General features: G+C 38.2%; 2 protein-coding genes across 2 annotated transcripts; both read left to right on the top strand.

Moving 5' to 3' along the window:
* Positions 1-8,790: 8,790 nt before the first annotated feature.
* LOC139134347 (potassium channel subfamily K member 6-like) lies at positions 8,791-13,255 on the top strand. Its single transcript, XM_070701224.1, has 2 exons — positions 8,791-9,319; positions 11,407-13,255. Exons 1-2 carry the CDS (start codon positions 8,977-8,979, stop codon positions 12,105-12,107), a joined length of 1,044 nt encoding a protein of 347 aa, XP_070557325.1. The 5' UTR covers positions 8,791-8,976; the 3' UTR covers positions 12,108-13,255.
* A 4,121-nt stretch (positions 13,256-17,376) lies between these two features.
* LOC139134488 (two pore potassium channel protein sup-9-like) lies at positions 17,377-19,948 on the top strand. Its single transcript, XM_070701346.1, has 2 exons — positions 17,377-17,719; positions 19,170-19,948. Exons 1-2 carry the CDS (start codon positions 17,377-17,379, stop codon positions 19,946-19,948), a joined length of 1,122 nt encoding a protein of 373 aa, XP_070557447.1.
* Positions 19,949-26,183: the final 6,235 nt, after the last annotated feature.

Here is a 26,183-nt window from a genome sequence, read left to right as displayed (position 1 = left end):
AAATTGGTTCATTTTTAAACTCATCAGTGGACTTTTTTTATTTGTCAGTCAAAGCCGACTTAAGTTAATCCAACTCGATCTGGCCAGGTCAATGGCACCTGCTAAAGAGCACACAAAATGGTGATCATGAGAGATTATGCAAATTGGGAATTCTTGGCTACATTAGATGCTACTTAAGGTAATATGCACCTCGAAAGTGAAAGACTTAAACTTTTGCTCATATTTTCCTCAGTGAAACTTTGAACCATTCTCTTACCAAAGCAAGAATAAAAATCAGGGTCACCGTGCAAACTTTGGTACTAGAGAGACAAATATCTTGCGATTTCTCGATATTTGAAATTCAAAATGGCCGCCATCCCTGTGTAAACTCTATGGGAAAAAATAAAATTTTCGATTTTCAAAAAACTAAGACGGTGGAACTTTTCTTTCGCCAAGAGCTTCAAAATGAGCCCCCACAAGTGGTAGGTCAGAAGAAAATTGAAAAAATTTGAAGGCCCGAATTTCTGTCCCCGAGGTGCGTTCTACCTTAAAGGTTTTACAAAATTGACAATACTGGAAGGTTAAAATATTCCATCAAATAAACGTGGTGTAATGATGGTAAATTTGGTAAAATTAAAATAATTATATTTCGTCACACATTTTTTCATTCACGCTAAATTAGAGGCTTTAGTGTACAAAGTTTTACTTTTGTGTTATTTTGCGATGAGAATGTGCAAATTTGGAAAATCAAGCATGGTAACCTCAATCTTTTTTTTTAATTGATTGATTGATTATTCTCATATGCCAGAATTCCAAAATCCCTGAGAACTTTCAAATCTCCTGGTCTTCAATGTGTTGCTTTCTGGCCTGATCACGTGTACAAGTATGTTTCACTGTCATGGGCGTCACATGACCCGAACTCTTCTTCAGCTGATCATATTCAGAGCTATCTCTGTCACTGCCGGTATGGCAGTGACAGTGATACTGCCCGTAGGCAGTAGCAGGTCGGTAGCTGTTAAACTTTTGACAATAATTTTGTTCAGATTATATACAACTGCGTTTTTGCTCTACTTCCTACAGTATGTTGACCTGTCCAGTATTCAGCTTGTCAACACAGCCTGTGACTATGTACCCCTTATTTGTATGATTGACAAATGACTTGCAATCTGGACTCGAATTCAATTATCATCCAATATTCATACATGCATGATTTTGTCAACAAACTGAATATTGTGTTTCAGCATACTGTAGGGAGACAGCAAGAAACTGTATATGATATACTGAGTATAAATATTGAAAAAAGTATCAACACTTGCAGCTTCTGCCCTAATACTAGGCCTACTTGTTTATTTTTCACGAAAATTCATATATTTTAGATTTTTTCGAGAAAAAAATATATGCATCTTGTTTAATTATTACTAACATTAGAACCATTGGCTGACATTTAAATTTTATGAAATTTTCATTGAATTACCCATCAAACTTTGGAATTGTAAAAAAGGGAACAAAAAAATTTCTGGTCCCGCCTACAGGCAGAGAAAAAATCTTTCCTGGTCACCCCCTCTATTACCCTAAAAAGTTTCGAACTCCCCCTAACTGATTTTTGTGAACGCAGCCTTATGTGCACAAGCGTGGAAATTCTTAGAGGTAGAAAAACTTATTTATAGAATAGAAAACAATGGAACGATGATTTATTGATGAATTTTGGGAAGTTGAATACAATTAGCGGTTGACTTGTTTTCAGCACGTGATTGATATTAATTCAGGTGATCGCCATGACTACGTACAGCTAAAACTGTTCTGAACTGTCTAATTCATCAGCCTGCTGTTTTTTTCCTCGACTCCCGTTCAATAAGAGGTACACATCAAGTTTACAGTCTTTTCATCTCATTTTGGATTTCATCTCATCTCATCTCATTCATTGATGTCGTGGCAAATGGGATACCGATCCATGTCAAAGTCACGGCTAGAAATTTTGCAGACTGTACAGTCAGTTTACAAATCAGAGCCGTTGATTATGTAACGCGACCGACGTTTGAGGTTGAGTGCACATGACCTTATATTGACCCCAGTGAGCCCTAACAACAAGTCTGTACTCTATGACCCTGCAGGTTTGATGTATTTATACAAAAAAGACTATGGGTAGTTGGATAGGAAGAAAGACAAACAATAGCATGGATGGGTTGAAGATTTTCTAGTTGTCAACGCAAAAGCAAATGGGAACGCTTTTGAAGTTTTGTATGGGCTGCGTAAATCTCTCTCTCTCTCTCTCTCTCTCTCTCTCTCTCTCTCTCTCTCTTCTCTCTCTCTCTCTCTCTCTCTCTCTCTCTCACACACACACACTCACACTCTCACACACACACACACACACACACGCACACTCACACACAGGTCACATTCCTAGGATGGGTGCAACGTAAGCAAAGATGACCACACAGACGTTATCAGTTGTGTGTTGATGAAAACCGGAACTATACAACATTCAGACATTTTTAGATTTTTTCGAGATAAAAATCATAAAATGCGACAAGAAGGTTCTAGATTTTGTTTAAGTATTACCAACATTAGAACCATTGGACGACATCAAAATGTTGGGAAGCCAAAATATGTTTAGGTCCCCCCCCCCCCCGCCCATTAGGTAGAGCAAAAATTTCAAGTCCCCCTCGACTACCCTCAGAATTTTCGAATCCCCCGTGAATTCCTCCAGCCCCCTCACCATTTCACCATTTTTGAACGCGGCCTTAAGGGGAGAACCATTTGATATTTGGGGGGCATGGAGGATTTTGAGAAGAAAAAAAATTGTCACCAGGTGAGATAGAAGGAAAAAAAAATTTATCCTGTCATGGCCTGAGACAAAAAATTGTCATAACAGACAGAAGTGAAAAAAAATTGTCACAATGCACCAGAAATTAGCAAAGTTTGGGAACCTTATTTTCATGTATTCTTTGCCGGCGCGCCGCCATAGGCCGCCATGTTTTTTACCACAAGCAATTCTTATGTTTTTTCCCCAGCAGCACTTATGATATAAGCATGCACTACATTAGGTCTACTTTACACCTCAGTACACTCAATGTTTTCCTTCTCTTTTCTGACCCAAGAAATCACGTTTCAGGATTTCTGTTGCAATATCTCAATGGCAACAATGGCATAGGCACTATCTAAAGGGGACTATTTGACTTCTGTAAATTGTGAAATTTTAAAACACAAGACAGGAGTCAATAAACTATGTTAGAAAGATATCGATGTACAAGTTGACAATGAAAAATTGAGGAACAACAAATGTAATGAAATAAAATGCGTGAGCCTTGTTTCTCTGACCACAAAAGATAACATCTTCCCTGAGAACTTACATCGATGCTTGGTCATGTTGATTATATAATGACACCACACACCGGATCACACACCGGGTCAAAGCACTATCGATTCACCGGTGTCTCGCCATGTATTCGGAGGAATGTGAGGGGGTTAGGGGTCACTAAAAAAATTGAAAACTTCAGGGGGGCGTTACTCAAAATGTGGCGGGGTTACTCAATTTTTTGTGCGAAATAAATTAAAACACATCTGAGATTGCACACACATCCATTTCTCAAAATTTTCACTGCGAGAGGGGAAGGACCCCCATCTCGTGCTCTCCCCCCTTGGGTCTTCTAACAGTTTTACTGGTAAAAGAAAAAAATTAAATTTAAAATATTAAGTAACCTCTCGGATTGCACTTCACTGCACCGTGGCGCACTTCAATTTCTCAAAATTTTCACAGGATCTAGACAAAACTGAACTGTTGTGAATTCATCTTTTATTATCACAGAAACATGTTTTAATGTACCTGCCTCAGTTCAATGACCATTTTGACAGATAAACATACCATATTCAGGCTTTTCATTAGAAGCTGGCAGCTGGAGAAATGACACAAGAAGGTCACAGATTTTCCGTTCCTGTGTATTCTTTTGTCTTCAGTCTCTGGCAAACAGAACTGTTTTTCACAAATTGTATTGTCATTGTTTTGTTTTTGAATATTGTGACTCAAACACTGATCATGCAAAACATGTAAAAAATATCAGTGTTCAATGTCATTTTAAAACAGTTTTACCGAGTGCAAAATAAACTGAAACTCCTCTCAGATTGCACCATTAAACACATCAATTTCTCAAATTTTCCAATACGAGAGGGGGTTCCCCCTCTCATGCTCTCCTCCTTGGGGTATTCTAACAGTTTCACTTAGTAAAAAAAATTAAAAAACACCTCTCAGATTGCACCAGACTGCACCATTGCACACATCAATATCTTAAAAATTTCCATGCAAGATAGGGGAAAGCCCCTTGCCCTGTGACACTTTCCCCTTAGCCGCCCGTAGTTCTTCCCCCTATACTTTCAAATTCTGCCCGGTCAGATATCCTAGTGAAAACCCTGTCATAATACCCATCAAAATTAAACAATATACTATATGGTTAGATACTGCGTGAGCTTTTATATCATTCTTTATTTTATTGTGACTTTGAATTTCATTTTGATGGGTTCACCTTTTTTGAACCATCATGAGATAACTGATGATAGTCTAGCAGGGTACATCAGGATTTGAAAGGTCTTTACTGTTGCTGTATTTTGTAAATTTTACTATCACATGTATTGGTATTTAACTTTTCTAAGTGGGGGAATCAGTCAAAATTTCAGAGTTAGAGAGGGAGGTTATTCAGATTCATCAGGGTTGGCGAGGGGGGGTCACTCGAAATTTCGGAGTTTCAGGCCGTAAATAATGATGGCTCCCTTATATACAACGCATTACAAACTTGATGACCAAAAAAAATTGCACTGCTACTCCATTCGAAAAAAAATTGATGCAGGTCTGGCAGTGGAAAAAAAATTACTGTCACTCTGACAGGAAAAAAAATTGCTCCCATACCCTCTTCCTCCATACCCCCCCCCCCCGAAATCAAATGGTTCTCCCCTAACGAGTGAGTCGTAGATAGTGTTTGTCACATCCGAACAAACCTGACACCGTTGTTATCTGAACCATGTTAATACTACAGAAGCAGAAACAGTTCCATCTTCACAGGTTGATTGCTAACACATTTTCAGAGTGCAAACTTGTGGATTATTTTAATATTGTGTTCGTATCTTTGTTGGCGTAAGAATTAAATGTAAAATTCGTCGGGAGCTGCTAGTGATATCTGTAATCATGTTCGCAATGTGAACACAATATGACACAAGTCGACATCTTATCTGTCTTCACCAAACAGGACCTACTCCCAGCCCCATCGAATAGTTCATGATCACACACAGCGTTTAAGGCGAGAAAAAGCCACTAGACCACAATTTTCGATATGTATGACATGGGTTCGTGGATGTGTCAGGCATATCACATTGACAGCTATATGACATGGATTTGTCTATTACCTGCAATGTACATCCATGTGGAGAGTAAATCAATTGGCTGAACTAAATTTTGGTCGTTTTCTTCTGCTTCATAACATTATGTTCTTGTTCAAATGAGAACAAAACAACCCGAGATCAGATTATGGACGCACCCAGGATATTTTAGTGTGAACTACTGTCGCCTATTGCCTTCGGCGAGGTTACTGGAGAACAAAGTTAGGGTGCTTAAAATCACCTTGCGTCCCCATATGTCTTTCTGTGGGTGTGTCATTGTTGCCGCTTTGCTCACACTACGGGCAGTCAACTGTAGAATTTCGAACATATAAACATGTTTAATTTGTGCTGGGAAGTGAAAGCTGTTTCGCATATGCCCTCCAGTTACGATGTGAAAATGTCCCCTTTGCCCATTTGCCTACATCCCATCGGGGGGAAATGTCTGTTCAAAGCTATCACTCGTCTCTTTTTTGAGACACCTTTATGACGTACTTGTTCCAACTCTGCTGTGACCTACACGCTAAATCTGTGCAATGTGTTAGTCTTGTCAGAGCATTACATCGGTCTGTCAACTTCACGTGAGAAACTATTGCTAAACGCAGTGAAGGCTTTCTTCTGATTGTGACATATCACGTGATATTTACTTATTAATATGATCCTCTGACAACGTCAACAGAGTAGGCTATCACTTAGATATTGTTTGAGTGTAGATTACAGCGATTTGTGGCCTAGTGGCTGGCAAAGTTGTATTTAGTGTTACCACAGTCTATTGGTGGAAGGATTGCGATGTTACAAAGGAGAGAGAAGACAGTAACAGTTACCTTTGCGAAGACTAAATCACGTCAATATCTCCAATTTTCCCTGCTATTTTGTATGCCTCTATATTAAAACGGTCAGATCCAACCTCACTGACACATTTTATGGTCTCCGATAATTTCGTAGTTCGATAATTTCTTTGCCTCCGGTATCTCTACAGACCCGGGATTAACTCTTTGAGTTCCAAAGTCGATTTTTGTTGTCTTTATACAATATAACGCCAACACTTTCTTTCAGATGTAGGCAATTTTTTTTTCGATTTTTCCCCAAATTTTGGTCAAAAAGTGTAGCTCATTAAAAGTTATGTCCATTTAGTCCAAAATCGTGGGGGGATTACAGAAAAAATCATAAAAATTTGTAAAATGTTGCCCCGATGTTTTGGTTTTTTTTTTGGGGGGGGGGGATTACAGTGCTCAAAGGGGTAAGGGGCTATTGTATCTCCTCTACCGAGATTGAGGTTCTCTCCTTGCATATAAACTGAGAAATAACATCAAAATTTCATGCCGTTGGATCGGAGCAGGACCATGCATGGTTCCCGAGGAGTTGTATCAACACACAATTTAAATTTATTTGCTATAGCAGATCAACCAGTTTGCCGTTGCAGCTAAAGTATTTCCCACTAAACTCAGAATGTATCCGAAAAGCTGACCTTACCTGTCATCGTCAGACACCGTCAGTGTTGGTATTGAGTTGCGTGTTTCGCGGCAATTCTTCCTGCATGGAACTGACTTTTATAAGTGCTTGTGGAAATGATATTTATCAAATAGGACGAAACACGCAAATTTACGCAACGTCATTTTTGGAGCCGACAAATTTGGGAATTATTACCTCACTATTATATGTGAATTAGGTTTGGCTATACAACACGTACAGACTTCATTTCATACCCTTAAAACACTTTTGGAATTTTGAATTTACTTTATGATCATAGTCAAGTTCGTGGTTATTGAATATATATGGTAATCCACGTATTTAACAGTTTCTGTCCTCGGGATGTGCAGTTACCTTTCGGTATGAAATTCGGAATAATATGCTGGCTGAATTTCAACATCAATTACGATGACAAACCGTTGTGAGATGTTGCGGTAAAGGACGAGTAAAAGCGAAAGTTGTACATATATACATTGCATGGAAAGCGATTGTTTTGCATCCTAATGAATTGTCATGGTAGTCATCAAGAATAATCTGGAAATGGTTTATCTTGTTATTCAAAATTACATTTATGTCATTGTGAGATAGTGAATACAGTTTCAGTAAACGAATAATATAAGAAGATTAGAAATTGCTTGAGATGGAGAAATATTTTCCTCTTAAATTTGTGACCCTGCAGTGTCTTTGTTGTTTTTTCAGATTTTTTTCTCATGGAGCAGATAACCGACTTTTCAGATGATGTAAAACTTGCAATTTCCGATTTGTTTTTAGGATATTTGTAATGCGTCTTTGCGAATAAGAAAAGGAAAATTTCTTATTTCAAAGCATTTCTGGTCTACCACGTGTTTGGGGGCTCATTTTAAAGCACTTGATGTATGAACAATTTTCATTGGCTTACTTTTTAAAAAATCGAAAATTCTACTTTTCGCCATAGAGTTAACAATGGATGGCGGCCATTTTGAACTTAATTTCAAATTTCGGTAAATTTAAGGTAATTTGTTTCCCCGCTACTAAAAATTGCAGTTTGACCCAATTATTTTTTTGTCTTGATTGAGTAAGAGAATGGTTTGAAGTTTTATTGAGGAAAGTGTAAGCAAAAAGTATTTCACTTTCGAGGCGCGTAATACCTTAATTCTACTTTCCGCCGACTCAATGCATGGCCAGGGTCATAAATTTTAAAAGGATTTAGGCAACAGAGGTACAAACTGAAGTGCGTAATTGCAACTACAGTTATGTTGCAAGTACAGTTCTCTCCTATCCGGAATTGGAACTAACATTCTATGTCTTAACGGTTTCAACAAGCTTCAAAATTCGATCACCGTTCTGCATGTAACTTCTTTGTACTGTCTTTATAGTCACTTATATGTGTTACTCTAAATTGTCGGACATAACATAGTAAAGAAAGCAAAACGAAACCGACTGTTTTTTAAACCTTTTTAAAAACAGAAGTGTATAGTATAATTTATGGTTTCTCTGGCTAGTGAGCCTGCTATGTAGTTTTATGGCAATTGAGTTAAGTCTCTTCAAGCATAGAAACAAACACAAGAAATGTCGTCCAAACAAACGTCTTCAGTATGTAATAAAACACTACAGATACGATCATTGGAGCAATATGAATTACACAGCAGGAGCACATGAGGCTGATTTTCAGGCATTTTCGATAACAAATCAACGATCGGCCAGAAATTATGAAGTGACGATCATGAGGGAGACAAACAATGCGTTTTAGTTACTAAGATTAATAAACATTTGTCAAATGTCATAAATGACATGGTTCTTTCGATTGTGTGAAGTCATTCGTAGATCGAAGTTCTGCCCCTTGTCACGCCTCATTCTTTCACCACAATCACCTGTCAACATAAATTTTGTTCCCTGATTCGTATGTACAGCCGCAGTGCCATTCTATTGGTCAACTTCGAAATCTGTCTCACAACCTTTAAGTTACCTGTAACTTTCAGTCAACCAAATAACTATGAAAGGAATTTGGTCGAATGGCATTACTACGGGACATTTAAGTCCACAGGCCTAATGCTCCTGAATAGTTCACCCTGATGTCAGGAAATTAGCATTTCAGGTGAAACGTCGCTCAGAAATCAGTCATTTGTTGATTAGCTAGTCGGTCAGTCAGGCAATTCCTTAGTCCATGAGAAAGACAAATCTGACGAGATGCCCTCCCCTAAGTGTTGTAGTGTCTCATCCACATTTAAAATCAATGTTCTGTTGATTTTTCTGTTAGCTGGGTACCTGTGTCTTGGCGCCGCTATGTTTCTGTTCATTGAAGCGCCTCATCGTCATAGCGTAGAACGTGACAGGGCCGAACACCGACTTCAACTTCTCGGATCACTACAAAGTTTGAGGAACGTTCCCCACGAAAACTGGACATTGGTAGTCGACGATGTTATCGAACTGCTGGAACCTGTCATTGAAGATTACAAAGCTCCGTCCACATGGCGTGAATGGAACTTTGCTACCTGTCTTTATCTGACAGTCACTGCGATTACGACAATTGGTAAGTAGGCCAAGTAGGTGATATATAGATTGAGGTTTTACCGTATGATTTGCTGAGATACTTTAAAGACAGAAATATCGCTCAAAAACTCACTAGACCCATTATTTAATTCATTTATTCGGTAACTGATCAATTCGTCGATTAGTTTATTTATTCATCAGTTCATTTATTATCAAGCTCAATCTGCATATGCTCATTTGTTAGAAATATGCATTTGGATAAGGGACTGACCATTTGATCTTGCGTGGGGGTTGTACAATGGATCAAAAATCTGAAGCGCAAAAAAATGAACGCGAAACAAACGGTATCCTGACCGCCTTCCAAAGATCGGCTCGACAATCCCTTAAAAGAAGCAAATTGGACAGCATGGAGAAAAACGAGAGTGTGAGTTGGTGTACGTCATAATATTGCCACAGATGTTACTCAGTAATTCAGGGTTTTCCCAATGATAATTTATACTCGATGGTACGTCATTCAAAATTATAAATAAACTTGCAAACCGTCTGGAGCCACGGTTTTTTTTTAAAAGACAAGTTTCAATCAAGCCTAAATCAAACCCAGTGCCTTGACAGTTATCCAATGGCCTTAAACAATTACCCAAACAGTGAGAAACAAGTGTACTAGCATTGCATAATCGGAGTTCACACATATTTAATAGGTTGACAGTCCTGAGCAGACGATAACTTGTATCACACTTGAAAATTTGACATGTCGCACTCGCATTGTCTGAAAGGAATATTGCGTTCTTCTCGGGATGAAAATGCGTTTCCCGAAATAAGTCAAACCCAGTTTAGGACGAAGTGTTTTGTGTCGAACGATTTTGTAACCCAATATTATTTCGAATGTGGCCCCTAATCGTTTATGTATATGTCTCGTAAAAACTGTTGACAACAACGGAAAACCGTGCTGTAAGCGTCATTTGCATGACCCTAGCTTATAAGTTGTCCAACGTTTGCTTCCAATTAAGAAAGGTGTACGTCCGATATTTATCAGTGCCGTCGCCTCGAAAGTGAAAGACTTAAACTTTTGCGCAAACTTTCCATAAAAAAGTTTTCCTACACCAAGAGCTTTAAAATGAACCCCCACAAGTCGTACAGCAGAAAAGAATTATAAAAGTTTGAGAGTCTAAATACTGTCCTCGAGGCTCGTTCTACCTTAAATTTCGCTTGAATAAAAACGCCGTGAAACGTTAAATCTGTCATAACTTTAACTGTCGCCTTTAATTCCTATCACTTTTAATTCGCAACCATGGGCGAATTAAGCCGAAATATTATTGGGACCAATAACCTAAGCCAATGTACGGCCATGCCACTTACACCGGTTTCTTCTTGTTTCCGCGGGGTATTCAGTCGTAACTGAACTTAGGTGTTAAGTGCACAACAACAGCAGAATGTGAAAAGCCGTGTATAACAATCGAAATAAAAAAAGAGGAACTACTTACAAAAATGTATTGCACGACAACAAAGGCGATAAATCTCCTTCATAAATTACTTTTCATTTGCTAAATTTCGTAGTCACAACTCTGTTTCGGATATGTGTTATATTGTGTAATGAATACGTAATTAACCACATTGTGAAGTCCATTTACATCTGACAGCGAGTTACCGATATGAAACAGAGTTTCACGGTGTGGCACAAGACATTGACAAATTAAATTAAAACCAAAATGAATTGCGCACGCTTTCAGGGTAGGTAGGGTGTCGGGGGTATTTTTAACATTTTTATTTTTAATGGGTGCGATCTATCAAAAAACACCAAAATTTGTCAAAATCATTGGTGACTTTTAAATATGAGAAGAATAGTTTAGAGTTGGAGGGTTTAAAATAGGGTTACCGAATTACCCATATGTCATTATATTTAATTGGCCTAAAGTTATATTTCTTGTTATTATCAGTGGGTTTGAATTTCAAAGACATTTCCAACACTGGGATGTCAATTTTCAATAGGCATTAAAACTTCAATGAATGGTCGAGTCTTCGGCCTAGGATTGTTTTAAAAATTGACCACAAAAACCTTTCAGACATTGAGCTGGATTCCTCTGTTGTTCAGATGTAAACCAATTGTTTTCCGTTGTTTCTACAATTCAGGTTACGGCGACATCGCACCGATAACGCAAACAGGCCGGATTATCATGCTGTTCTACAGTTTAATAGGGATACCACTCAATTTGGTATTTTTATCGAATTTCGGAGATCTCTTGTTAAAGCTTACGCAAGGAATACTGAGCAAGGTTACCCATACAAAGAATGAAAGTAACAACAACTCTGGAGAACATGACAACCAGGCATTTCAAATGGACACTATTCAAAATTCTGATGTTGGTGCTGATAGGTCGGAGCAACCCGACACTTCCGGGGAGGAAAGTACAAAACCAGTGGAGGGTGACACTGATTCTCAGGGCTTCTGTATGGAGGGTTCTGCCCTAAGCTGTCTCTCTGTCCTATATGTCTTATACACTATACTCGGCGCGTTGTTTATGTTTTACACAGAACAGGATTGGACCTTCATAGACGCTGTATACTGTACATTCATATCCTTGACAACCATAGGGTTCGGTGATCTCATCCCAGGGGGCGGTACGCTCAAGGAGTATTCGGTACTAAGACCGGTAACGTACCTGTTGTTTACCTACGCCGGCCTGGTGATACTTTCAGCGGGCATCCATGCGTCACCGACGAAGATCGAATACGTTGCTAGCAAGATCAGGAAAAGTCTTGACGACTTTAACTGCTGTATGTACGCCTGTAGACGGACGATCAGCCCTGAACCTCAACCAGTAGTTATCTGACATTGAATTTGAAAAATTACAAAGTTGAGTCAAGCAGCCATGCGTGTGTTATAATTTTCCTATGAGCATGATCGGGGTTCCGATACGCTAACACAGTGAAATGTTTATAGCTACCGGCAGTCGTCAATCATCGCAATACAAACAGCAGATACACACAACGAGCAGAATAAATCACCACAACAAACACTAAAATCTTGACGGTCTGAGATTACAAGAACACTATAAATTATAAACGTTGTTAAAATAAGTCACAGAAAATTATATGCTTTGAAAAAGTACATTTCGTCAAACCTAGTGTTACCCTGTCACACGGGTTATCACGGTGATCTCAAACGAAAAAAGTATATTTGTTCAATACAATTTACTAAGCTACAAATTAACGCGATATAAACGGCAGGGTCGACCCTTGGACGATAGTGCTTTGACCGAGACGCAGTTGTATGTTTAAATGTTTGCACGGCGATGGAAATTAATTTAATCGTATCTAATACAGGAGAGAACAAGTCCTTACCTGCTGGTGCGCATGCCTCTGTGATTTCCTTTCACGTGATAATTTTTTACGGACACTCCGTGTCCATGCCACAATCGTGATTAGTTCACATCTTAATTTTCCGTGTCACTCTGATTACTTTCCTTTTCCATTTCATAACAATTATTTCGTTAATTATGCAGATACTTTTATACTTTTGTTGATGGTGGAGCAAGTTGTTTCATAAAATACTAATATCGCCGTATGTTTCTCATACAAATTAAATATAAAATCATCGTCCGGTCAAAAACGTTATGTACCCATTTCGTCTGTATCGTTATCAATACAAGATAATCGGGTGTCCCAAGTAGCACTTTGCGGCAATAAAATAGTATTTTATTTGTATTTCATCACATTTGTCAGTATCCGGCCATCCTTGGAGGAGGATTTTTACATAAGTTATTCTTTTTGAAGTTATTCTCTAGAAACATAAGGATATGTGGAGACTCGAATGATTCCATGTGGTTTACAGTACTGTAGCAGGCTTTAAATGTAAGTTTTTATGTTGCTTAACTTTTTGCGTTTCAAATGTATTAGCATTAAATCGTTACGGAAACAGCAATATTTCATACAATTTCCTGTAAACATAAACAATAAAATTCGTAGAAATATGCAAGCAGCAGATATCGTCTTTCTTTTGTTTTCTGTGAATCAGTCATTGAATGCTCTACAATATAATACCCAATTGAACGAGGCTGAACATATCATCGCGTTAACTGAGTTACCTGTCTACATGTGGATACTGGAAACCGAGAAGAGATCTATTATATGTCGATATTGTCTTCATCTCTTGGTTTTATTGGCGAGATTAATCTATCTAGTGTCTCCCCTAAGATATCCATGTTTTTGCGATTCCATGTTTTCGAATTTCGTGGATTCCTGTAATGCAATATATATAATTTCTATCTATCTATCTATCTCTCTCTCTCTCTCTCTCTCTCTCTCTCTCTCTCTCTCTCTCTCTCTCTCTCTCTCTCTCTATATATATATATATTATATATATATATATATAATTTCATTGTCTTGATGGCCCAAGGGGCATTGCTATAAGAAGGATACACACATATGTACCGCGGTTTTGATCCGCTCTTTGAGGCGTCATGTACACTGTTGAGCTAGCTTGGGAATTGTTGATAAAGTGTAGGCTTTCGACGGCTGTTTTGTATCTATTTTGTTTGTAACTCATTTTACTTCCAATGAACTTAATACTATTGTGATGAAACTTTTGCGTATTTCATTGGATTCGAAAAAATCCTCAAAGGCATTTCCTCGGTTCTATCACTGTTGCAGTCACATTTCTTTTTACACAGTGAGGTAGACTTTTGACCGATGTAGATTTTTGAAATAAACATTTGGTCAAAAGTGTAGACTTTTGACATATATTTCATTGTATGGTCAGATAATTGTACATTCTGTATATTGCAGTTCAACCGTACAGTGTACATCAGTGCGGGAATGACTGGCACCGCTTTCTGTGCTTACATAAATCAGTGATTCGAGAAAAATCTCGACTAGATCTGGTGAGGATGGATGGACTGAGCATTCCGCACAGGCGTTTGGTTTGTGAGATTAAGTACGTAGAAAAGCCATGTTAACTTCTGACTCACGGACCTAGCCCTAGGTAAACACAACAACACAGGGTAATAAAATACCATTGTGAAAACAAATGTTAGCCACAACAGTAATAAAATATTTTATCGCTTAATAAATCTGATCAAGCTATTTTATCTTTCAATAAATCTGATCGAGCTACTTGAAAGTAGCTACCACTGCAGTATTGCAAGATGAAATTAAAATGATTTATTTTGACAAATAAACACTGGTTGGATAATGCAACAGGAACAACATCTTGAAATTCCTCGGTAGTGATCTTTTATGGCCAGCTATAGTTTTTGACTATTGCATGAACTCCAAGGACAACTAGCAAAGACAACTAGTCATGGAGTATTACTGTTCTAGAAAGCAACTAGAGAATTTCCGTATAACAAAGACGCATAAAATCCGATAAATGCAAAATCCATACCATTATGCCGTGCAAGCCTCAGACAAGACAGAATGCTATTGCTTGCTGGTTAAGAACCAATTATTACATCGAAAAGTTCTTTGAAAACCAATATCCAAAACTCGATAGTTTTCTTTTTTCGTCATTTTCTGAAAAAAAACCCTGAAATTTACATAATGAAAGAAAACACTACCACGATGCTATGGTGACGGGTGAGGTCATGGATGTCACCTGAAAGCAATCATAACACTTAATAGTTACATGACCGTACGAACATCGGTGGTAAAGTAAAGAGTTGGTACTTCATGAATATTGTTGACGGCAAACTCTGTCCCGATAGGGTCACTGCGCATATTTTGATGGCATGTTTTGACTTTTTATTCATCTAGAAATAGTGGAATGTGTGGCATTTCATTACGGTGACGTTGATTTTAATTTCTGCATTGAAGCTGTAAATCATGATCATGTTCATCATTCACTACATTATGACATGAAATTTAAAGCTGTCATTTTGTCAGCATTACTGGAAAGCAGTGTGATGGTGGAGTAACAAAAGTACCGGCCCTTTTCACAAAGATAGTGCCATTACGTGGATAGATCGAATGCTAACAGTGATCCACTGTAACACACAGCAAAAAATTAAGTTTGGACCACTTTATCTGTATTTAGTGTGGGCAATAGATGTTGCAAAATGGTCTGACGGCAACATCAGAAATTATTAATGACTAACCTTGTTATACTGATCACTGTACAAGCAAAAGATACTTAATTGAGTATTTCTTTCGAACAACGTGTAGATCGACTTGAGAGCAGCACCAATATTTGTCAACACTGGGGAGGCGCCCTCTGCGCTCTGTTGCACCACTGTCTGATCTCATTCTCAAAGGTGAATGTGAAGCCTGTCACAAGCTGGGCTAACTCTGACAGTACAAGCTGCATTGTCTTGCACACTTTCTCAGACAGCTACTCTTCATATTCCGGGTATGCATACTGCAAAGATATAAAAGTATTGTCAAGTGTATGTATGTGTCACATGTTAATGATGATCCTATGATTTTGAGGCAATAATACTAAAATAGTTTTATCCAATCATAGCTACTTGAATTGATCATGTGAAGGCTGTTGACAAATCAGAGTTAAGGGCATAAGTCATGACATCCACAGTCCCGATTAGTCCCGATTAGATAAAAAAGTTATGAAAGAAGAACGACTAGTATGTGACTGCAGAATTTTGAGTAAATGGCTTACATTAAGTTTAGTTCTGCAAGATGGTGTTGTTGACTTCATCAACTGCTTAGCAACGTAATTCAGAACTTCTAGAAGTTCTGATAATCTGATGAATATGTGAAAAAATGAGAGAGTGCAAATTTATTATGTTGTATTAAAAAAAGCACTCTAGGGTCTGTCAAATGTTGCCTAATTGTCTTACAATAATTAATGTGATGCAATGTGATAAAGCCATGATATGCTATTGTGATATTTGAGTTGTGATATCGAGATGAAACACATTGTCCCGTGAATTGTGTTTGTTTTCTACACAAACCAGAAAGAATCACTTACCCATCCACTTGCATAAATGTGTTTTGTGAAACCATATACAATGTGATCGCTTTTTCCTATTCCCCCATACCCTCAGTATAATGAAAAAATAATCAAGCTATTGCTGGTAGTATTTTACTCCGTCAATGTTCTTATGGAAAATTCGTATTCTATGTAGTAGTTGTGTTCAACAGTGATGGTTTCCTATAAATTCATTTTCATACCACAAATAAAATATGAGATGATCATAAATAACTGGAGCATGCACATCTAAAAGGCGTCAGAGAATTTACACGCGTTAATTAACCAACGTTTCGTTACCACGAGAGAGGGAAGCGGACCGGTGTCTGATTCATGCCCCTTCTGTAGAGATCAGAGTTCGTGTACAGTATACGATGACAGAGTTTAAATTGAAATTCACTTGTGTGCTTCTATATCTTTAGCCACTTTGACACGCAATGAGTACGTAAGATCAGGGCTGATCAAGCAGTATACTCTTTGATAGTTTGACATGATGGGAAAGTAAGCGAAATGAACGTTCCTTGAACTTAGAAGTGTGACCTTTTTTGTCTGACTAGTATGTTTTCTGGGTAGTTTTATGGCACCCAAGTCACAGCAATTATGTACCGTAACATACAAACGAACACTCAGACTAATAATCGTTCGAACAAAATGCCTTTAGTATGCAATAAAACAATACAGATAAGAGCATTGAATTACAAAGAAGGAGCAAACGCGACTGATTTTGGGTATAAAGATAAAAAATTGGCCGAAATTTTAACGGCACAGCAGTGACTTCATGTTAGTGGGATAAGTAAACATTTCAGATGACGTGTTCTTTCGTTTGAGGGACCGTGGTTTGTGTGAAGTCCCTTGTACCTCGCAGTTCTGTCCCTTGTCACTCGCGGGTCTTTCACCGCAATCACCTGTCAACATAAATTTTGTTACCTAATCTGTCCCCATCAACGCAGTTTCATTCGATTGGTCAATTTCGAACTCTCTCAAAGTCTTATAGTTTCATGTAAATATTGCCAAGGGACATTACTACGGGGATATTAAAGTCCTTGGGCCAATGACTCTTTAATAGTCCGCCCTGGTGTGAGGATACTAGAATTTCAGGTGAAATGTTACTCAGAAATCAGTCATTCCTTGGTGAGTTGATCAATCAAGCAGTTTGAGAGAACGGCAAATGCAATGAGATGTCCCCCTCCAAGGGTGGCAGTGACCCAAGCGAATTTAAAATCAATGTTTTGTTGATTTTCCTTTTGGCTGGTTACCTTTGTCTTGGTGCCGCTATATTTCTGTTCATTGAAGCGCCTTACCGCCGGAGCGTAGAACGTGACAGGACTAAACTCCAACTGCAACTTCTCGAATCATTGCGAAGTTTGAGGAACGTTCAGCAAGAAAACTGGACATTGGTAGTCGACGATGTTATCGAACAGCTTGAACCTGTCATCGAAGATTACACAGCTCCGTCCACGTGGCGTGAATGGAACTTTGCTACCTGTCTTTATCTGACGGTCACTGCCATCACAACTATTGGTAAGTAGAGAGACGAGTAAACTGATTATATCAGTTTAGGGTTTCCAGCATAGTTTGCGAAGATACTTTGACGAAAAAGATATAGTGCAAAACTCAAAACTTTCATTCCCTAAATCATTTATCCAGTCACTGAGCAATTGATTGATTTATTAGTTGATTCATTCTTTCGTTTGGTCAAGGTCAAGTTGCTTGTGCAAATTTGAAAATTCTCAGTATTTTAAAGAAGGGTCGATCATTTGATCTTGGGAGGGGTAGTAAAAAACAAAAATCTGTAGAGCGAGAAATACTCAAAAAGTTTGTAGCCTTGATTTTTTTTGAAAAAGAAGTAAATTTAGAAACCAAATAATGAATGCCATGCAAAAGAAAAACATTGTCAACTTTTTGAACGCGAAAGAAATGTAGGTATACTGACCGTCCTCCAAAGATCCAATGGGCCGCACCTAAAGAAAGTTAATGAACAGCTTGGACAGAAAAGACAAGAATTGGCAGGTATTCGTCATCGTATTTTAGTATTTCTGAATTTCAATAAAATAAAGAATCCTGGAAAGTGTGCATTATTTTACTCCTTGACAATAGTTTAAGGAAAGTAAATGTTTGTTCGCCATATTGAGTGGTAACATGTGTCGTACTATCAAATCATAACTAGGTTTTACATATAGACACTTTCGCTTTCATACCTTGCCACTTGCAACATTCAGTATCTTTATTGGATTCAAACTCGCAACCTAGAGCGACATTGAAATATTTCCCCGAGACCCAACCGATAACCTGATCAGTCCACGGTAATATCACCTTCACCCGTACCCGTTGTCCTCGTTTCCGTAAGGTCAGGTAATGGAGCCGTAACTGGACTAAGGTGTGAAGTACACAACGACAACCGCGAGAATGTGTAACGGTGTGGACAATAATCGAAATCCACAACTTTAAAGAGGAACCACATACAAAATTGTATTGCACGACAACAATCTCGCTCATAAATTACTTTTCACTTGTCAAATACGGTCACAACTCTGTCTCGGCATATCGTTGTATACGCTATATTTATAACGTTTCCAATAACGGTTGTCAAGAACATTTATACCAGACAGTGAGTTGGCAATAGAAATAGTAATCTTAGTACAGTTTTACGGTGAGGCACGACACATCAACAAATACTTTCACATAGAACACCATTGGCCAAAAAAATCTCTTTTCTTTTGTTGTTATCGGAGTGAGTTTGATTTTTAAAGCAAAAGAACACATTTTCAACTATGGCATTTCAATAAAAAAGTAGGACATTAAAATTTCGGTGAATGGTAGATTCCTTGGCCACTGTTAGTTTTAAAAATCGTTTCAAGGCGTCAAACCAAACTTTCCAGCAGCCAGATTTTAAAGTGCCAGTGTAATCGGCTGGAAATCATCCATTATTAAGATGTAAATCACTTGTTTTCCATTGGTTTCTGCATTTCAGGTTACGGTGACATTGCGCCCATTACGCAAACTGGCCGGATTATCATGCTGTTCTACAGTGTAATCGGCATACCACTCAATTTGGTATTTTTGGATAGCTTTGGAGATCTTTTAGCAAAACTTACCAGTAAAATATTGAGGAAGGTTTTCCTGAACGGGAAAGATATTTCAACTCAGCAAAATACAGTAAATGCTGAGGCAGGCCGTGATAGTGAAAGCAACAACAATTGTGGAGAATTTGACAACGAGGCATTCCATGGTGACCATTTGGAAATGGGCACCATTGAAAATTCTAATGTTGATGCTGATAGGTCAGAGCGACCCGACATTTCCAGGGAGGTTAGTACAAACCCAGAGGAGGGTAGTGCGAACTCTGTGAAGGCTGATACTGATTCTCAGGTCTTCTGTGTCGAGAGCACTGCCCTAAACTGTCTCTCAGCCTTTTACGCTTTATACACTATACTCGGCGCGCTATTCGTGTTTTACACAGAACAGGATTGGACCTTAATAGACGCTGTATACTGTACATTCATATCCTTGACAACCATAGGGTTCGGTGATCTCATCCCAGGGGGCGGTACGCTCAAGGAGTATTCGGTACTAAGACCAGTAACATACCTGTTCTTTACCTACGCCGGCTTGATAGTTCTGTCGGCCACCATCCATGCTTCTCCAACGAAGATCCGAAATATGGCTAAAGGGATCAGAACATTATTAGTAGCTCAGTGTATGTGTAAACAATGCAAAAAGCCACCCAGTGTTGAACCTGAAGGTATCTGAATTTGTCAGGGGAAAAGTGCAATGATCATTAGTGGTTGTGCGTGTGTTATCATTTCCCCATGGCATGTTTGGGATTCCGATACACTAACACATAAAATAAATTCTCAGTGAACTATTTATAGCTACTTTTGTTTGTTTTTTACCTAAAACATGGTCGATATACATATCGAAGAACTGTCACCCAAGAACTGTAATGATTCGTCAATCATCGCTGTATACAAACTAGAGAAACACACAACGAGCAGAATAAATCACCACAACAAACACTAAAATCTTAATGGTCTGAGATTACAGGAACTTTATTGTTAAGATAATTTAAAGAAATTATTTGTTTTATGAAAAAGTATATATCGTCTAACCTCCTAGTTACCCTGTCCTAAGGGTTATTACGGTGACCTCAAATGAATGATATTTGTACAGTACGATATATACTTATCTACAACTTAACGCAAAACAGACACATAATTCAGACGCAATCACGTTTGCGGATAACTTTAACGATGGTGAGTTGACACACGTCGTAGATATAAATGTTTGGATTGGAATTAATTGTATCATATTAGTACAAAGGGACTGAGAGAAGTAAAATAAGGACAAGTCCCGTATACCTGCTGGTGTGCAATCCTGTTTCATTACAATAGTGTCGCTAATTATACATTATCTTCATACTTTTTGTTAACGGAGTATCCATCCGACGGTTTCAGCAGTATCGCCGCGTGTTTGTCATAATACTTGAGTTTAAGCCGTCCTTGAGTAGAAAGCTGGGTTTTACAACAACATCGGTCAAAAACTTCATTTCGTCCGTTTTTTCGTCAATCACGTGTGCTACGTAACATTTTGTGGCCAGAAAAAAGTATTTTAGCAAATATTTTATCACATTTTTCCGTATCCGGCCGTCATATTATGGCATAATGTCACCTAGAACTTTTTACAGAAAACGCTGCAACCTTGGAGAAAGATTTGTATATATTATTCCTTTAAAGTTGTTCTTGGGAATATAGATATATATATATATATATATATATATATATATATATATATATATATATATACTCGAATAATTCAATGCAGTGCAGAGTACGCTAGCAGACTTTGTAAGTTTTTATGTTGCTAAGTCTTTTGCGTTGCAAATTTATTAGCGTTGTATTGTCATGGAAACAGGAATTGTTCCTTACAATTTCCTTCAAACGTTCACAATAAAATTTACATAAATGGGCAAAAATTGTTTTTGACTTTCCTTTGTTTTCAGTGGCAGAGTCGTTGCCATATGCCTTAAAACACTGCATTGCGGGGTATTAAAGCCGCGTTGTATGGATATACTGGAGCCCGGGCAGAGATCAATATTATCTGTCGACATTGTCTTAGACTTCATTTGTTGAATTTGTAGCTGGATATCCCGTTTTTGCCCTCAGACATCCAAGTTTTTGAAGTACATCGTTTTTGTATTTCAGGGATTCCGTGAAGCAATTCATAAATTGAGTGTCTTAATGACGAAAGGGGCATTGCAATAAGAAGGGTACACTCATACGTACCGCGGTTTGATTCCCTCCCAATCGCCTCACGTGGCCTTTTGACAAAGGATATGTTGATAAAGAGAAGAGTGTCGACCACTGGTCGCACTTTTTTCTCCTTTTTTAAATCGTCTCTTTCTTTTCAATGACCTCAATACAATAGCGATGAAGTTTTTGTATATTTGATTGAAATTAAAAAAATACACAAACGCATGTTTTACAATTATGCAGACTTTCGACCAATCATTTAATAGCAAAGGAAGATTTTATAGACTTTTGACATTCTTCCTATTTCACGGAAAATTGTATATTTTGTGCTTTGCAGTTTGAACTGTCAGGTGTACATCTGCAGCCAATGCGGGAATGAGTTCCTCCCCTTCCCCGTGCTCAAATCAATGACTCGAGAAAAATACCGACTGGATATGGTAGATGTGTGGATAAACTAGCTATTCTGCAACTGTGCATGGGTGATGGGTTTACGTAAAAACGTCATGTTGACATCACTACGGTCTTGGTAAACATAACTACATTGAATAACAAGGCAGTATTGCTGAAGGCAATGAGTACTTGGGCCGTGATAGAGTAATTTTGAGGACAATATATACTACTATTCAAATACGGTCTTGGATTTCCTCCTGTCAATTAGGCATTTGATTAACTGGTTATTTAACCAAGCAATGGCATGACGGCAAAATATGTCTAGCAACTTTTGTGGAGTTTGAGGCAGGGGTTCTTTATTTATAGTGAAATTGCTTAAACTCCTTAAATATTCAAATTACAGCAAATTTCTTTTGTTCTCGATGGTAGATGTCTAATATTTAGATGGGCATATTTAGATTTCTACCCTATAGTTATCCCTATATACCAAAAATCGGACATCCAGCTCTATTGGCTTGCTCAGAATTAGATATGCGCATAATTAATGAGGTACAATATGTGGTGTCATAAGGTGTCCCATCATACCAAATATGAAGGGTGTAGCACTTGTGGTTACTGAGTTGTGAACAAATATATATATTTGAGGTCAAAGGTCATTGAGGTCACGTCACATTTTGTCATAATAATTGTATTGCTAAGTTATTCCTATATACCAAAAATCAGACCTCTAGCTCTATTGGCTCGCTCAAAATAAGATATGCGCATAATTAATGAGGTACAATATATGGTGTCATAAGGTGTCCTATCATACCAAATATGAAGGGTGTAGCACTTGTGGTTACTGAGTTGTGGACAAATATGTATATTTGAGGTCAAAGGTCATTGAGGTCACGTGACGTTTTGTCAAACAAATCATATTGTTAACTTATCCCTATATACCAAAAATCAGACCTCTAGCTCTATTGGCTCGCTCAAAATTAGATATGCGCATAAATAATGGCGTACAATATGTGGCGTCATAAGGTGTCCCATCATACCAAATATGAAAGGTTTAGCACTTGTGCTTACTGAGTTATTGACAATTGAGGTCAAAGGTCACCAAGGTCACATGATATTTTGTCAAAATGTCTGAGATATCTGCGTGAACCGATGGACTCACTGATGGACTCACGGACAGATATGACCCAATCTATAAGCCCCCTGGACTTTATCCGTGGGGACAAAAACTGTGTCACTGCATCCTTTAGGCAATATGAATACGATGAGAAACTAAATTTTATTTTTCTTGGCCTTATACATGGAGTCTATGGAGAACTGCCTTATACATGGGAGTCTATGGAGGTGTAAACTAAAAAGTCCTCTAACACGGCCAAATTCGATCGCATTGTGAAACAAATCGACGTGCATCTGTATGGGGTTGGGTACTATTCTTGTGCAAAGTTTGAAAGAAATTGACCTATGTCTGAGATATCTGCGTGAACGGACGGACGGATGGACTGACATGACCAAACCTATTCGTCCGTGGGCACTAAAAACAACGCAACAGTTATTACAGCTACACCGGCTGTAGGTTCACATACAGGGCTGTGGTGAGCGGGGCGATTAGCTGTAGCGGAACACACAGCATCGTACGCAGGGCTAGTTGACCCAAGTGAAAATGTGTTCGCGATCAAATCTTCCTGTATTTTTTCAGAATTTTCGACAAAATCATTGCTTCTTAAATCTTTTGTAAAATATAAAATACTAAAATAAAAATGCGATGTGCCATGTCTCCAGATTTCTAAAATATCGTTCGTTGACCGTTCGACGGAATACTCATTTCGCAAACTTGTGACGCAGTTGAAATTCAATACTGACCGCCAAATAATCTTAATGAGACGAGATCATTCTAGACATCCTCCAAATTATCCAACCATTCGCGTTAGAGTTCAGCTCGCTCAGAGTATCATAACATTCTTCGGCCTTCGTTTAGATCGACCCTAATCTCTCCCATTTAGGAAATAAATACACAAGCTACCTTGACAAAACTTCGTGCACCATCCAGGACCAAACGCACAACAAATCTGTCTTGACGTCATCATCTCCTTACATGGTAATCGGCATACCGTATTTTTTAGCAAAGGAGACACAGAATACGTCGGAGAATTCAGTTTCAAAACGTATTACATTGTGTGATGTTGTCAAAAAAAGGTAATGTTACTGCAGTGGTATAAATTACAAAACACAAAAGTTCAAATCAGTTTATTTTGGACTGGCTTTACCCAACATTTCATATTGTTTCTTATGCCAGATTTGACCACGTGCTTACTGGCGACCCCTTTACATGCAAATTTTGTGTCAAATGGTGTGTTCTCCTGGAAAAACAAACGTACGACTTCTATATGAAGGAGGCGAAATTTGCCCTCAAAACTCGAAACCACCCCTTTATATGGGGTGTACCTAGCTATTTTGAACGAGCTTCTCGAATCTGCAGCTCTATTTCGAAATGATGGTCTGGTTTTCTCAGCTCAAGGATAAGTGTTCTCCATCGCTGTGGGCATTACTATTCTCAACTGGGGGTACAGTTTCCAGTCGTAATGTTTTTCATCGTGCCCGGGATATAAAACCTTTCCTTTTTACACTTTTACTTTGATTAACACTAGTCCACATCTTGTCAGCGATTAAACATGTTTCAAGTTTAAATGTTACATTCTGGTCTCGAGCCCTCTTGTTCGACCAAACTGAAATTACCCCTCCCACTTTGGCTCGTCCAGTGGGTGTAGCAAGGGTCGTGCCATCGCCTAGGAAACGGAGGGTGCTTAATTGTTGCATTTCGATGCACATTTTGATTATATTCAGAAGATTTTGTGGCAAAAACTCAGATAGAGAAGCATTAATATTCACATCTCACTTATTCAAGACTGGCTGAGAGCAGCACTTCCATTCAATTAACATCATTACGCCATTTATTATGCCAAGAAAGATGAAGCCAAGACATTTTGCCCTCCCTGGTCTCAGCCAGAAATGGTTATACCTTACAGAGTTTTTTCCCACGGAATGAAAACAAATGTACTTGGGCTGAGGCCCAAGTACAATAAATACCGTAACTACAAATAAATGTTCAACTGCTAGCTACAACAGTAATAAAATATTTTATCTATATCTCTAAATCCAATCAAGCCACTTGAAAGTAGCAGCCACAGCAGCGTTGCAAGATGAAACTAAAATGATTTATTTTGACAAATAATCACTGGTTGGATAATGCAACAGGAACAACATCTGTTAAGTTCATCGGGAGAGATTTTGACCATTGCATGAACTCCAGGAACAACTAGCAAAGACAACTAGCCATGGAATGTTACAGTTCTAGAAAACAACAAGAGGATTGCCATATACCAAAGAAACATGTCATCAGATAAATGATAAATCCAAAGCATTATGGCGGTAAGCCTCAGAAAAGACAGATTGTTGTTGCTTGCTGGTTAACTTTAATGTCGTTAAGAATCGTCTTTGAAAACCAATATCCTGACAGAAAACTTTTCGTGATTTCTGAAAACAAAGCTGAAATTTACATAATGAAAGAAAACACTACTACGATGCTATGGTGACGGGTGAGGTCATCGATGTCACCTGAAAGCAATCATTATATTTCATAGTTAAATGACCGTACGAAGATCGATGGTAAACTAAAGAGTTGGTACTTCATGAATATTCATGACACCAAACTCTGCCCCGATGGGGTCATTATGCAGAGTTTATTGGCATGTTTTTAGTGGCATTTCCGTTGATTTTAATCTCATCTTTGAAGCTGTAAATCATGATTATGTTCATCATTAACAACATTATGACATGAAATGTTAAGTTTTTATTTTGTTAGCATTATTGCAAAGCAGTGTGATTGCAGAGTAACAAAACTATCTGTTCTCCTCATAAAATTGCTTCATTACATGGATAGTTGTAATGCTAACATTGATACACTGGAAGACACAATGAAACAATTGAAATACCTTTTGAAAACATGTTTTATGGCATTTATGCTTGGATCCCTTCATCTGTACTCAGTGCAGGAAATTGATGGGACAAAATGATCTGAGGGCGACATCAGAATACTGATCATCAAGCAAAAGGGTCTTCATTGAGTGTTTCTCTCAATCTCAACATTGTGACTACTTTTGACTCACACTCAGTGTGCATTGTGAACCCCATTCATACATAGTTTGAAGCAGCTGTATTGTAGTGAATGTGGTGGCTGGACTTGTCAACTCAGGTATGAGGTGAAAATCTAATCCTTTCACATTGACACAAAACCACAGTCATCTTCAGAGGTGAGGTTGGACCGATCTGACGATGGATGGAAGAGACCAAGA

This window comes from Ptychodera flava, chromosome 6 (genome assembly GCF_041260155.1).
Source record: "Ptychodera flava strain L36383 chromosome 6, AS_Pfla_20210202, whole genome shotgun sequence".
Taxonomy (NCBI): Eukaryota; Metazoa; Hemichordata; class Enteropneusta; family Ptychoderidae; genus Ptychodera; species Ptychodera flava.
The sequence above is the reverse complement of the archived record's forward strand: the minus strand, read 5'-3'. Positions and strand labels throughout refer to the sequence as shown.